The sequence below is a fragment of the Diorhabda carinulata genome, chromosome X (assembly GCF_026250575.1).
Source record: "Diorhabda carinulata isolate Delta chromosome X, icDioCari1.1, whole genome shotgun sequence".
In the NCBI taxonomy this organism is placed as follows: Eukaryota; Metazoa; Arthropoda; class Insecta; order Coleoptera; family Chrysomelidae; genus Diorhabda; species Diorhabda carinulata.
Window position 1 is genome coordinate 52,228,065 of NC_079472.1, and position 14,076 is coordinate 52,242,140.

General features: G+C 29.8%; 1 protein-coding gene across 1 annotated transcript; it reads left to right on the plus strand.

Annotated features, from left to right (window-relative positions):
• Positions 1-114: 114 nt before the first annotated feature.
• LOC130901282 (bifunctional purine biosynthesis protein ATIC) lies at positions 115-13,851 on the plus strand. Its single transcript, XM_057812505.1, has 8 exons — positions 115-345; positions 2,385-2,601; positions 2,656-2,931; positions 3,006-3,342; positions 5,600-5,848; positions 10,105-10,504; positions 12,274-12,434; positions 13,466-13,851. The coding sequence occupies exons 1-8, from the start codon at positions 324-326 to the stop codon at positions 13,583-13,585; spliced, it is 1,782 nt and encodes a 593-aa protein (XP_057668488.1). The 5' UTR covers positions 115-323; the 3' UTR covers positions 13,586-13,851.
• Positions 13,852-14,076: the final 225 nt, after the last annotated feature.

Genomic DNA, 14,076 nt, shown 5'->3' on the forward strand with positions numbered 1-14,076 from the left:
ATATATTTTGTTAATTATTCTCTCGCTCAATATATCAGAGTCCTATTTACTGTGACCTCATACTTTTGTCTGATTAATAATTTTTGTTAAGATAATCGAACGAGCTATAGTATCCATACTCGATATCATAAGATTAGAATAACTAACGTCATAACGGTTTAGTAGTTATTTCTTAATTTACTTCTGTATTCTGTATGTTTTGTTATCCAAGTTTATCGCTTGTGACCTTTTTATATTTTATAAAAGCATAATCATTCAAGAGTAGTTTAATTTCGTACATTTATCATTGAGTTATACACTAGTAATTATAAACTTGGGTTGCAATGGCAACAGGTGGTAAAATAGGTAAGCGAACACATAGAATAACTTAACCTAAAACTTAATGTGTTTGTACCTCTTGAAATATTTTAATACAAATAAATTATAATATAAATACTTATAATCAAAAGTAGTTTTTGAATTGAAGTAACTAGTTCATTTCAAAACACATCTCCGTTTATTTTAGAGTCAAATTAAAGCAGGCGTATCTATGAAACCACGTTACCTTTACTGAAAGTTGGAGATATTTTTTTATTTGATTTTAAATGTGCTTCTAAACTAAAGGGTTGCAATTTTGAAATTTTGTGTAGAAAATTATTATCTAGTGTGAAAATGTATAAAAACAAGATATTTGTTTACGAGTTTTGCTAACCTTTAAATATAACATTACATAGAAGTATTAGACTGGCATTTATTTTTTTTTTAATTCTTCAAGATGTGTGAGTTATGGAATGAATTGAAAGTAATTGAATAGATATTTCATTTTTTACTAAGATAAAATAATTGAATTAGCTTAGTAACAATTTATGAAAAGCTTATTTAATAAAATAATAATACTCCCCATATTGTTGTTATTGAATTTAATCATCTAATTTATTGAAAATTCATTCCAAGGTTATCTCACTATCAGAAACTTACATTCAGTTAGAAATAGATACTTTTTCTTACACAAGAATAACATCATTTTGATTTTCCAAAGATGTGTACTGCAACAAAAACTGGATCTTCAATAAAAATATTTTAATAAATTACTGAAAAAATTGTACGCTTGAAATGTGTCATAGTTTTGTGGTACAGCTTTTTATCATAAGGATTTCGAAATACTGATAATTGTTTTGTAAATACTTGTTTTGTTACCATATTTTATCAAAACTGTTATACCAAAGCTTTATAAAACAATAATGATGCAATTAAAAATATTTCAAAAACACATGATGCAACAATTTCGAAAGTTAATAAAATACTATGGGAACTCTTTAGACTTATAAGTAATGTTTTTTAATGTAGTATCTATTTGAATGTTTTATTATACCTTATACCCTCTATATATATATATATATATATATATATATATATATATATATATATATATATATATATATATATATATATATATATACTATTCACTTTGGAAATCAATATTCCGAAAATGTATTTCGCTATATTCTTCCAAGGAGAATATAACTACTTTCCTGGCCTCGCGAATATTGAATTACAACCTCTCTGAAGAGGTGAACTACTATTAAATTAAATTGAATTGTAGAAATGTTTAACTTCATGTACCAAATAGCGACGCTCTTTGAATTTGTCTTCAGTTCAGTAAAAACGAACATTTTCGAAATTATTTCAGAGGTGAATAGTAGAAATCCTTTATTTTGATACATTTTGCACACCTCATTGTGTGTAACTGTATGTAACTACTGGTTTTATCGCAGTATTATATACTCTTAATTTGGTTGCCCGGTTTTTCTTTGTCTTGTCTCATTTTGGGTTATTTTTGCTGCTTATCATTGTTCCTAAGTACTTAAAGGTGTCAACCTTTTTGAAGAAGAGGTCATTTATCTTTACTTTTTCTTGTTTGTGTACTTCCTTATTTATATCAATTCCCATATATTTAGTTTTTTTCCTGATTTATTTTCAATCCTCTTTTTACTGTCTTTCTTACAATTTTTTCTAATGTGGTCTCAAGACTCTTTCGGTCCCTTGTTAATAGAGTTAAATTATCAGCAAATGCTATTACTTTTATTGATTTATTAATGATACTTCCATCGAAATTACATTCTCTTGTTATACCTTCAATTGCAATGTTAAACAATACCGCTGAGAGTCCATCACCCTGCCTTATCCCAGTATTTATTTAAGAAACAAATAATCCAGTAATTATTTTGAAATATTCTAAAACCAAATCTCTCATTGGTATCCTTGTGGGATTCTTATGAATATTTATGTTTATATGGAACAAACTGAAAGTATTTGCGGAAGGAATACAACATATATAATTTTGTTTTTACCAAAATGATATTTTGAATAATACTAATGATTCCCTTTAATTATACAATTTTCAGCATTATTATCAGTCTCAAACAAATTGGGATTAGTAGAATTTGGTAAGAATTTACACAATCTTGGATTCACTTTAGTGGGAAGCGGTGGTACTGCTGCTATTTTAAGAGATGCTGGTCTTACAATCAAGGATGTTTCTGATATTTCTGGGGCACCAGAAATTCTTGGTGGCAGAGTGAAAACATTACACCCTGTAGTACATGGAGGAATTCTAGCAAGGTTTTAAAGAAATAAGATTCCTGTTGCTTTGTTTTTACAGTAAATAATTTTTAGACTTTCACCTTCAGATCAAGAAGATCTAAAAAAACAAAAAATTGAAATGATAAGAATAGTAGTATGCAATTTATATCCATTTGTAGAAACAGTTTCGAATCCACAAGTAACATTAGATGATGCAGTTGAAAATATTGATATTGGTGGAGTAACATTATTACGAGCAGCAGCCAAAAATCACCAAAGAGTTACAGTAGTAACAGATCCTAATGATTACTCTCTTGTTATACAAGAGCTTAAGAATAATCCAGGAAAAGATACTTCTTTACAAACTAGGTAATTACTTGATCCCTTTGTTTTATATCATAGAATAGTAAATGATTTTAATAAAACTTTATTTAATATTTTAGACAAACTTTGGCATTAAAAGCTTTCACACATACTGCTGAATATGATGCCGCTATTTCAGATTATTTTAGAAAAGAATTTTCTAGCGGTATATCTCAATTAACATTAAGATATGGTATGAACCCTCATCAGAAACCCGCACAACTTTATACAACACTTGAAAAACTACCATTAACTGTCGTCAATGGATCACCAGGCTACATTAATTTATGTGATGCACTTAACGGTTGGCAATTAGTAAAAGAACTAAAAGCTTCTTTAGGTCTACCAGCAGCTACCAGCTTCAAACATGTTTCTCCTGCGGGTGCTGCTGTAGGTGTTCCTTTGGATCAGAGTCAAGTTAGTAATCAATTATTTTTTGTTGTTTAATAATGATATGATAAATTTTTATTTTTAATTCTCTCACATAAAGGATGTAAAATATTTGCACAGGAGTGCTCAAAGGCTACAAAAGAATAGGGAACGATTTTTTCGTTCAAATTATTAGTTCTCAAACCTTTTTTCATTCACAGGCCACTTTCAAAACTTTTCTGTGTGGTAAAAGTGGTAAAAAGAAATATAGTATCCTTCTTGTGTTGTAGGTATTTATTCAAATTATATAAATGATTGCCCTATTAATTATTATTGTTATAACAGTCGTAATATGTATAATCAAACATTCATAACGTAAAGTAACTTCTACAATGATAATTACAAAAAAAAATATAATTTTAATTAGAGGGATGTACTTGAAGGATTGATAGCAAATTATCAGAATTTAAGTTTTGTAAGGAATAACTGTAAATCTCCTCGTTTTGTGTTATTCAATCTGCTCCTTTTTTATTATTAATAAGTTTGTAATGGCACTAAAACATTTTGCCACAAGATATTACGAGGGAAACGCGATCAGAAGCTTTTGCACAATTCCCCACAGTCCCGGATGTTTTTCTGGTATTTCTACCTGCAGCCAAAATTTTTTATACCTTCTTTTAAATGTCACTTCAGCTCCTTATTAGTACTAACCATGATTAGCTTCTTTTCTTATATATCAGTCTACACTTCCGTTTTATCAAATGGATTTATGATCAATTCCATTTTTTGTTTAAAGCAAATAGGATACTTGCATTTTAAAAAGTATTTATTTTATAAGTTTTTTATATGAAATAATGTCAAAAAGTAAAATATTTAATTGAAAATCGCAAAAATTCCAAATTTTTAACTACATAAGAAAACTATTATCATTGGTTTTCATTTGTGACGTCATCGGTGTAAGAAAAACATTGAGCAGTTGTCTGCTTGATGATCACGAGGTTATCGTTGCCGGCAACTTAGCGTGTGTTGTTATAATACAGTTTTTATTGAATAGTTACGTATAAATGAAAAATTTTTCTATATATAATAATAAAGTAAATAAACCTTTTATAGGTTAAGTTCTTACATTACGTTAAAAATTAAAAGCATGATAAACTTAATTACTATAAAATATTAAAGTAAGCTTAATTTGAATCTTACTTATATTAAAAAATAATTACATCTCGCAGGATCGTCAAAACAACCAACACTTTATAGTGGAATTATGGATTAGGTAAAGGTGTATTTATAAAAAAAACTAAATACGTTATCAATTGGGGGATTATTTTATTTCTATTAGACTTTCGGAGATGTTACAATGCTGAGGATCGGAGAGAACTAACTACCTATTATCTAAACTTTATATATTTTGGTTTTGTATTATTGATTTTATATTTAAACTTATATCATTTTCATGACCTATAACTCGAAAACCTTTTTTTCTTTATTTTAGAAAATACCAAAATATATTCTTTAACAAAGTTAACATTGTTTTTAGCAGATGTTTTAAAATGGAAAACTTTACTTCCAAAATTCAATATTCCCATACAAACCATTTTTGTCATTCGAATTTCTTGGCATCATAAAAAAACTTGATCGTGGCATTTTTACATTCTGGCACAAAACACGATTTATATAGCATTTTTCAGATTAATAGAAGTTTAATAATAAATAAATATTTTAAAATAACTCAGAGAATAACTGTCGTATTTACTTTGTATCATATGTTCAGTGGTTATTTTACACCTATGACGTAACGCAATATGGCGGCCTTATTGAAATGTTTAAACTACCTACAAAATTTTTGAATTTTCTATAATTTTTTTTCTCTATCAATATTAATCAAAGAATTAGAAAAATATATAATAAAAGTTGTATATAAACTATCCAAAACTATTTTTTTTTCTTATTCCATGCAAGTACTCTATTATAAAATAAACAATATATATAACTATATTTATATAACAAATAGGCAGGTAGGTACTTACTTTTCCTTCACTGGCCAACATTAGTATGGATACACTTTACTTTTCTTTACGAAAGTCTGGAAACTAATTCCGTCACTGGCCAACAATATCACAAGTGATATTAATTTTCACGTCTAAACAATAATTAATATACTGATTTTGTATGGATGCAAAAATACAAATGGGCTTCTATTAAATACAATAGAAAATAAAACATGATCAGAAGAACAAAATTCTTTTATACTCCCTGCGTTGATGGATTTGATTAAGCGATTACTTCAATGCAATTTTTGTTCTAGGCTAAAGTTTGCATGGTTGATGATCTTCTAGAAAAACTATCGCCACTAGCTATTGCTTATGCTAGAGCAAGAGGAGCCGATAGAATGTCTTCTTTCGGTGACTTTGTAGCTCTTTCAGATATTTGTGATCAGCCTACAGCACGTTTAATATCCAGAGAAGTATCAGATGGAATCATTGCTCCGGGTTATACACCAGAAGCCCTCGAATTATTAAGAAAAAAGAAAAATGGAAACTACTGTGTTTTGCAGGTAAAAAGACAAACTGAAGTTATTTTTTTATTTTGTAAGGTAAACAATTCTACTATCAAAAACTCATTATAGGCATCGTTTAGTGTTTACATAAATTTGCCATTTAGGTTCTATGAGCTAATGGGAGATTGCTTCGAATCTTACGATTAAAACTTACTAACAACACGCCACGTGTCGAATATATGTGCATGTTTTTCCATTTGAATCAAATGTTTGCTTACACACTCAGACCACCACACGCCACGCCATCCCAGGGGAACGAATCAAAATTCTCAGATGTAACCAACGCGTGTTATGACATGTGAATGTCCCCCTCTTGCCTTTGTATGCCAGTATATAGAAAAGTTTTATCGCATTGGGTTTATATTAAAGATTGACTCGAAATGCAACAATAATTGTTAATAGAAAAACGTGGTAATAAATTTTTTATAAATGTGATTTTCTTTTTAATTTTATCTTTAACAAGATTGTGTAAATAATCAAATTATTCTTTATCCATAAGGAAGAACATATGATACCGATTAGGATCTGCTTCCAGTTCTTGGATTAATACACCTGAAGCACCATGTTTTTCACGATTTCTTTTTTATTTTATGGACCCAAAATTTTCTTTTTTCTTGCTGTGCAAAACACATTCTCCTAAAAAATCTAGGTCGCTAGACGAATTACTAGTGCTCTCCATAAAGTACTCAAAGCTATTGAAAATTTTTGTGTATTACGTATTAATGTATTACGAGAACCAACGTTACATGGCGTGGGGTGGCGTGGCGTGTTGCTAGTGGGTTTCGATCTTTATGGACTCTTCTTTAGGGTGAGAAGGATTTCTTCAACAAGTTCTTTTTAACCATAATGTAGGCCTGATGATTAATTTCATTTAAATCTTTTGTGCTTGCAAAAGTGGATATAGAAACGTATTCTCATGTTTAACCTACGTTTGGAATGTTTTCTATGTTCTGTTATGACTTCTTAAACAAAACTAACTTTAGGAGGAGTGATTTGAGTTTTATCGAGAAGTAGCTTGTTTCTAGTATGAATTTCTACAAAGCAACCAGTATTACTATTTTATTTTGAAAGTTATTTGTATCTTCTTACAATTATGCCCAATAATGTTGAAAATATTTAAAAAAAAATTCTCATATCCTTTTCTATTTATTGATTCACTTCAAAATAACAGACATTTTAATAATTTTTATATAGGTACTAAATTAAACCTAAATATGTAATCAATACATAAAGCAAATTGTTATTATAAAAACAGTAAACCACTAAATATTTTTCGAAATTCTCATTAAAAATGGGAAAAAATTCATAAATGGAAAATTTTTTCCCTCCTCAACTGATGTAATAGGGGCGTTTTTATAATTATTGATTATTGCAAAATCCAAATAAATAAAGCAACGCAACCCCATCGAATTTGGGCTCGTTTAATTCATCTTGACGAGTACTTTGATATTAGATGTCATTGAATTTGAGCTCGTTTGATTAGTATTGAAAGTATCTTGGTTGGCGTGAATATGCAACTCCAACAATTTTGCGCAAAACAGGAGCACAGATGGAATTACAGAAGAAGGAACAAGTAGAAAGAACAGATTTGAATGGAAGGAGCTTATGCCTCTAACATATATATATATATATATATATATATATATATATATATATATATATATATATATATATATATATATATATATATATAACCATAACCGTTCTGTTCCCCAAATAAATAGAAAATACGAATTTACGCGGATACTTAATTCAAAATTTACTTAAAACTAAAAGGAAATTAATAACTGGAATTTTTGTGAGCATAATAATAAAAAAAGCAAGGAAAAATTTACCACCGAATATAATGAATAAAATCACCACAAATTTACTAAAATTTACTTTTATTTGGAGTGGTAAATAATTTCTCCAAAAACTTGAATGCTAGAATAAATAAATCAGATGTGACTACTGAAGTCAGTGGAGTAAAAGAATATTCAAAATGTTTGAAGCAAAACGTAACACGCCAAAAGGCATGTTCCATCTTATAATGACGATTTGCTTTTGGTTTTAAATGTATCTTTAGGTTTAGTTTAGCACATATGTAAAAAATATTGAAATGTCTGTGTTATTTGAAGTTAATCAATAAATTGAAAAAGGTATGAGAATTTTTTTTAATATATTCAACATTTTTTGTTCATATTTAAATTAAATGATTTGCATATTTATGCGTAAATTAATAAATTGATGTAGATCTTAGAATTTTTTTTCATATATTCAACATTTTTGTGTATATTTTGATTAAATTTGTGTATTTGGGTTTTCCCACTAATTACTGATCTAAACCATCTATTCTTTGAATGCACTAAAAGTTTTTTTACTTAAAAAAATATGAATTCCAAATACACCTAAGTATTTCCCTAGAAATAACAACAAATAATTAATATGTTTCGGATTACAGAAATTCATAAAAACAGTCAGTATAACCTTATTTTTCTTTGATTTCATTTTTAACTTTTTAGTAGTTACCACAACATAGTTTGTAGCACGTTGCAGCATTTTCACAACATTTTATTTCGTTATATAGTCCGTAGTTACTTCACATAATATGTGCTGCTTTGTGCGCTTGAAGTTTATGTATTTTTCGAATTCCATATTGTCCAAATAAGCTGTCAAACTTTATGATTTTTAAAAACTATATTTTTCGAAAAATGAGGGGTTTTTCAGTTTGCGACAATCGTAGTATAACGTGAGGTATAGGCGCAGGCTCTACACTGCTCCAATATGCCTTAGAAGGAAGTACAAATGTAATTATCGCGTTATTAAAGTACTCAACGCTACCACGTTGCAAATTCCTCTGGTTAGTCTTTTTCCTCTCAAGCCTGGCCAAGTATTCTTCTTGTAATTAATTTTTTCTTCTCTCTTATGGATGTATTCTAATGGTATCTTACCTAATTTGCGTTGATCTAACAATTCGTTTTCTTTATATTTAGCTACTGCTAAACGTTGTTTTATTTGTGTGGTAGTTTTTCTTTATTCTTGTTGTTCCCACAAGTATAGGAACAAAAACCGTCCAACCACCCTGAGGTCGATTGAAGAGGGATAACGGCTTCGTTACAACAGTGTTCGCCCTGGTAGCCTGAGGCGCAACGCTAGCGATATGAAATGTTTATACACCCTCATACCATTCAGCCCTAGGCACGTGCTCCTTGGCATTGGGACATCCATCTAATCGATCATATATAATCCACATTCATAATAAACGCCACGAACTTTTTTTCTCTAATTTGTTGGAGTTGTAATTCACGCCAACCAAGATACTTTAACGACGAATCAAACGAGTAATAACTCGATGGGATTGCGTCGTTTGATTACGGATTTGCTATGGCCGCCTTCCAGTTCCATCGTCAGATCAGCTCTGTCATAATAATATTGCACCGTCCACCAATTTATACAAGTGTGCAAAACTTCAACTCAATCAAAACCAGGAAGTGGATCAAATTTAACTTACAAGATTTGATAACAGATAATGGGACCGGTAACACTAAATAAAATCTTTAAAAAAGAACTTGCTTTTTCATTTGTTGTTCACTTGATGAAAAAATGTCATAGGACGTATATTATTTAGAGTAACTACTTTAACAACGTCTTTACAAATCGGTGGAGAGGTTGAACAGGAACAATAGAATGGCCGCCTAGGTTACCTTATTTGACTCCTCTTGATTTCTTTTTATGGGAGTGCTTGAAAAGTGTACCAACATATCCCACAAAATATTATTGAACTCAAAGAAAGGATATGTATCGAGGTTGCACAAATAATTCTGAAACTTATAAGTAAACAATTGGAGCACTTAGTTTAGGTTTCCTTGTATTTAATTAATAATACAATTTATTCTAATATTAAATGTTTATTAATTTTTTAGATAAATACAAACATCAATTACTCCGACATATTGATATAGCTGAATAGTTATAAGAATACCTACCAAATAAAGTATTAAAACACCCACTTTTATATTTAAAAATTTTAGCGATGAATAAATAAAAAGGGAACCTTACAAATAATCTGTTTAAAAATAAAAATCGACGGGTGTCAGGATTTTAAAATAACGAATTTATTCCTTTATTTTGTACCATACTGTTTATTATACTAAAATATTATCTAATAAGTAAAAGGAATTATTAAAAGAATTGAAATTGTTTGGAAGGGGAACATTGTAGAGTTTCAAATACAATTATTTTTTAAACCCTGTTAAATTTATTTTAATTTCCAGATTGATCCGAATTATGTTCCAAATCCAACAGAAAAAAAGATCCTTTTCGGACTAACTTTAGAACAACAAAGAAATAACGCCGAAATAAATAAAACGTTATTTTCAAATATCGTATCCGAAAATAAGACTCTTCCCGATTCTGCTATTAGAGATCTTATTGTCGCCACCATAGCCCTCAAATATACACAAAGTAACTCAGTGTGTTACGCTAAAGATGGACAAGTTATCGGTATTGGTGCTGGTCAACAATCTAGAATACATTGCACAAGATTGGCTGGCGATAAAGCTGATAATTGGTGGTTAAGACAACATCCTAAAGTGCTTAACATGAAATTCAAGAAAAGTGTTAAAAGGGCAGATATTTCTAATGCAATAGATAATTTCGTTAATGGAACTGTAGGTAAGATTCTTTTAATACATTTTTTCAATAATTTGTTAGTCATAACCAAAATTTTCATATAAAAATACATTCTTTTGAGATTGTCAATCAATAGCTCATTTGGGAAGTTCCTATTAACAGTTATTGTCATATCAGGATCATTTAATCTACTTTTTCTTGGTAGTAGAGGTTTTAAAGTTCTAACCAAAGTTAATCTAAAAAGTGAGATAGACAAGAAAGATTTCGAAAAAAATTTAAAAAAAGATGTAAGTCAGTTTATTTTTCAAAAGAAAATTTAATCAATATCCAAGAGAATCCGAAGAAAATATGTTAATATAACAAAGTGAATATTGGACTACTTTAAAGCAAAAATAACTGGGGAAGATGGAAATGTACATAATATAGGGGTCAGTCTCAGGTGGTCATAGTATTGCCAGCTAATACTATGATAAAATAGTATAAGAGAAAACCTCAGGTATTTATAAGAAGTCGGAGATCTCGGCTCTCCTTTTATTAATAGTAAATATAACTCAACAAACACTACATTTTCATGAGAGAAGAATGATGTGGTGGAATTTAAAATAAAACATTTGATCTATCCCCAGAGTTATTCGGATATACACAAAATTGATTCATAGTTAGCACATCCATCCATTATCAGAGATAAAATAGGAAGTGTGTAATTGGGTGGTTGGCCGTTGAGGGTGTATATGTCTAGCTTCGTAGTAAAAGGCAACTAGTAATACTTTTATAGAGCAGTGTAAACCTGGCTATTTTTATATATGTACATATCAGTGCTGTGTAGAGGGGACTGGGTAATTGGTCCATTGTAATCTGTCGTCACGATGTGAGATCTTGCTTAACTTTTGTTACTGTATTTAATTCAAATAATTAAAGTGATAAATAATTAATAATGTCTAATTATGTTATTCTACAATAGTTCATCATAACATAACATGGTGTCTGGTTATTAAAAACCTACGAAAAAGTTAATGAAAATACACGACATCCCTAGTTGCAAGTCGTGGTGATAACCTATTAGTATTTGGTGGTGGTGAATGATGAAACTGAAGTCAGAGTCTCCACCGGGCAAAGACGAGGAGTAATCCACCTCAAAAAAAAGTATTTAAAGTGCCAAAAGCGATAGCCATAATCCACATGAGATTGAAAGGCTTGATGATGATAATGATGAGTAGAAAGTCAACCATTTTTTTTTTCTATTGGAAGTAGCCATACAACAGAAGTGACCACTGTCTCAATAATTAATGAAACTAGGTAAATGTTTGACGAAAAACTTAACAGGCTAATTTTCATTGTTATACTACTTATTTTGTTACTTTTTCAAAATTGCTTCATTTTAATACGGAAACAACAGTAAGTCAATAAGGCGTTTGAATTTGTCACTAAAAGCGCTAGTTGAATATCTTTATTTGTTTGGCAACATTAATCCATAATTGTCGGAAATCACTACTAATGACTTGTTTTAATTTGTCAAATAAATTACACTCCAATGGTATGTACAAAGGTAGTCAGGTGTCAAGTAATAGAATACAATTGATAGCTATGTTGTATGGTAGCATTGATTGAAGAAGTTAAAATCACACTTACAACATTAAGTATGTCTAAAATTGGCATCAAAATATATAAAATGAAATCTCACCGAGCTGGTTAATATAGAACTTAAACTGAAGGCAAGAAATTTAATCTAGTGTTTACTTTACACAATATAAGAAGACAACTCCAAATATATGATTCTACACGAACAAATAAAAATTCTATCAAACTTGTAGGTAAAGATATGGATAGAGCTACATTTGAAGCAATGTATGATGAAGTACCTATAGAACTAACACCAACTGAAAGGCATACATGGCTTAGTAATTTGACTGGAGTTGTTGTAGCTTCCGATGCCTTCTTTCCATTTAGGGATAACGTTGATAGAGCAAGACAAGTAAGATCAATTTATTTATATCCACTGTACACTTTTCCCAAGAGAAAAAATAATTTTATTTACAATTAAGAAGTTTTTATGATAAAAATTGTACTTTAAATTTAGTTTTTCACAACTTTTGTCATTTAAGTTAGAACTTTGATGATATATACTGAACACACTGTTTACTACCGCTGCAACAACTCTCACTATTACATGATTTGGTCCTTTGAGTCTTCAATAGGTGATTAATTAGTGTCAGGCTCGACGTTTTGCAAGCAAACTTCTGAGAGATGTAATTGCCACAGTTTTGGTTTTAGACCCATTGGTGAATTTGCTGATTCCAATCTGACGATCCAGTCAGCCTCATCGATTCCTTGTTTCCCTTCCCCAAACACCCCAAACGAACTGAACCTGGCTGTCATCACCACCAGTTCTTGTATCACTTTTTTACGCTCCAACACAAGCTCAGAGCATGCCATTTATTTTTTATGGCTTGTATGACCAAGCCGATTTGGATTACTGTATTTTTAAGGCTTCTTACGTATACATTCAATCGAATCCTACAGTTTGGAGGACGATAGCATGTTCCCCAAGCTCGAAAAATTCACTCATTATTTCTCCATCATTCAGTATTACAATCTTAGAGCCACCCGCCCATTGTTTTCTGTCAGTAATGTGTGCCTCCAAGCTCTTATTATTAACGGTCACAGGAGCCATTGTGTCACTGCCCGTTAATTTGATTGGGCATTTACCTGCAGCCTGCATTCAGATTTTCGCATGGTTAGTTGCTCCAGTTTGTCTCATTGTATAGCTAATTTCAACGGAGTATAATCCTGTAAAATCCTATGGTATTGAAGGTGTTTTGTGTAGGGATAAAAAACATTATCAACAATTCGTTCAAGACAGAAATAATTTGAAAAAGGTTACATAAGGGTTGATGAAGCAACTATTGCAAAATACTTTATAAAAAATAAAAATAATTTCTTTTCTTCATGAGACATTAATATTTATTTTCGTTATACATTTTTGAAACATATATCTTGTTTCAGAGTGGAGTCTCGTACATCGGTAGTCCCTCTGGATCTACTAATGACGAAGAAGTAATTAAAGCATGCAATGAACACAAGATTGTTTTAGCTCACACAAACTTACGTTTGTTTCACCATTGATTTTGGTCCAATAAATAAATTTATTATTCTTTTGTTTTTAATAAACTTCTTTTTGTAATCATGCATATTTTTATTCTACTTTCTATAAAAATTTAAGGATAAACTGATTCATACAAGGCATTTGGATGAAATATAATTTTTTGTACATGGTATTTATTAGATTACTATAGTAATTGCTTGGTAGAGAGTTGTATAAAGAGTATAACATTCAACAATAACCATATGTGTGTTTATTTAGATGAATAAAGGAATAGTATAATTCATTAGATGATATTTTGCTTTCAAAATGCACATTATCCAAGCTACTAACTAAATATAATTAAATTAAACACTCCAGTGTTTATATCAAAGTAAATTTGTGGTGATTGTATTTTTTATATTCGCTGGTAAGTTTTTTCAAATATGTTTTTAACTTTTTTTTTATTATCGTGCTCAGAAAAACTTTCTATTTTAGTGTAAATTCATATTTTCTATTTATTTGGGAAACAGAA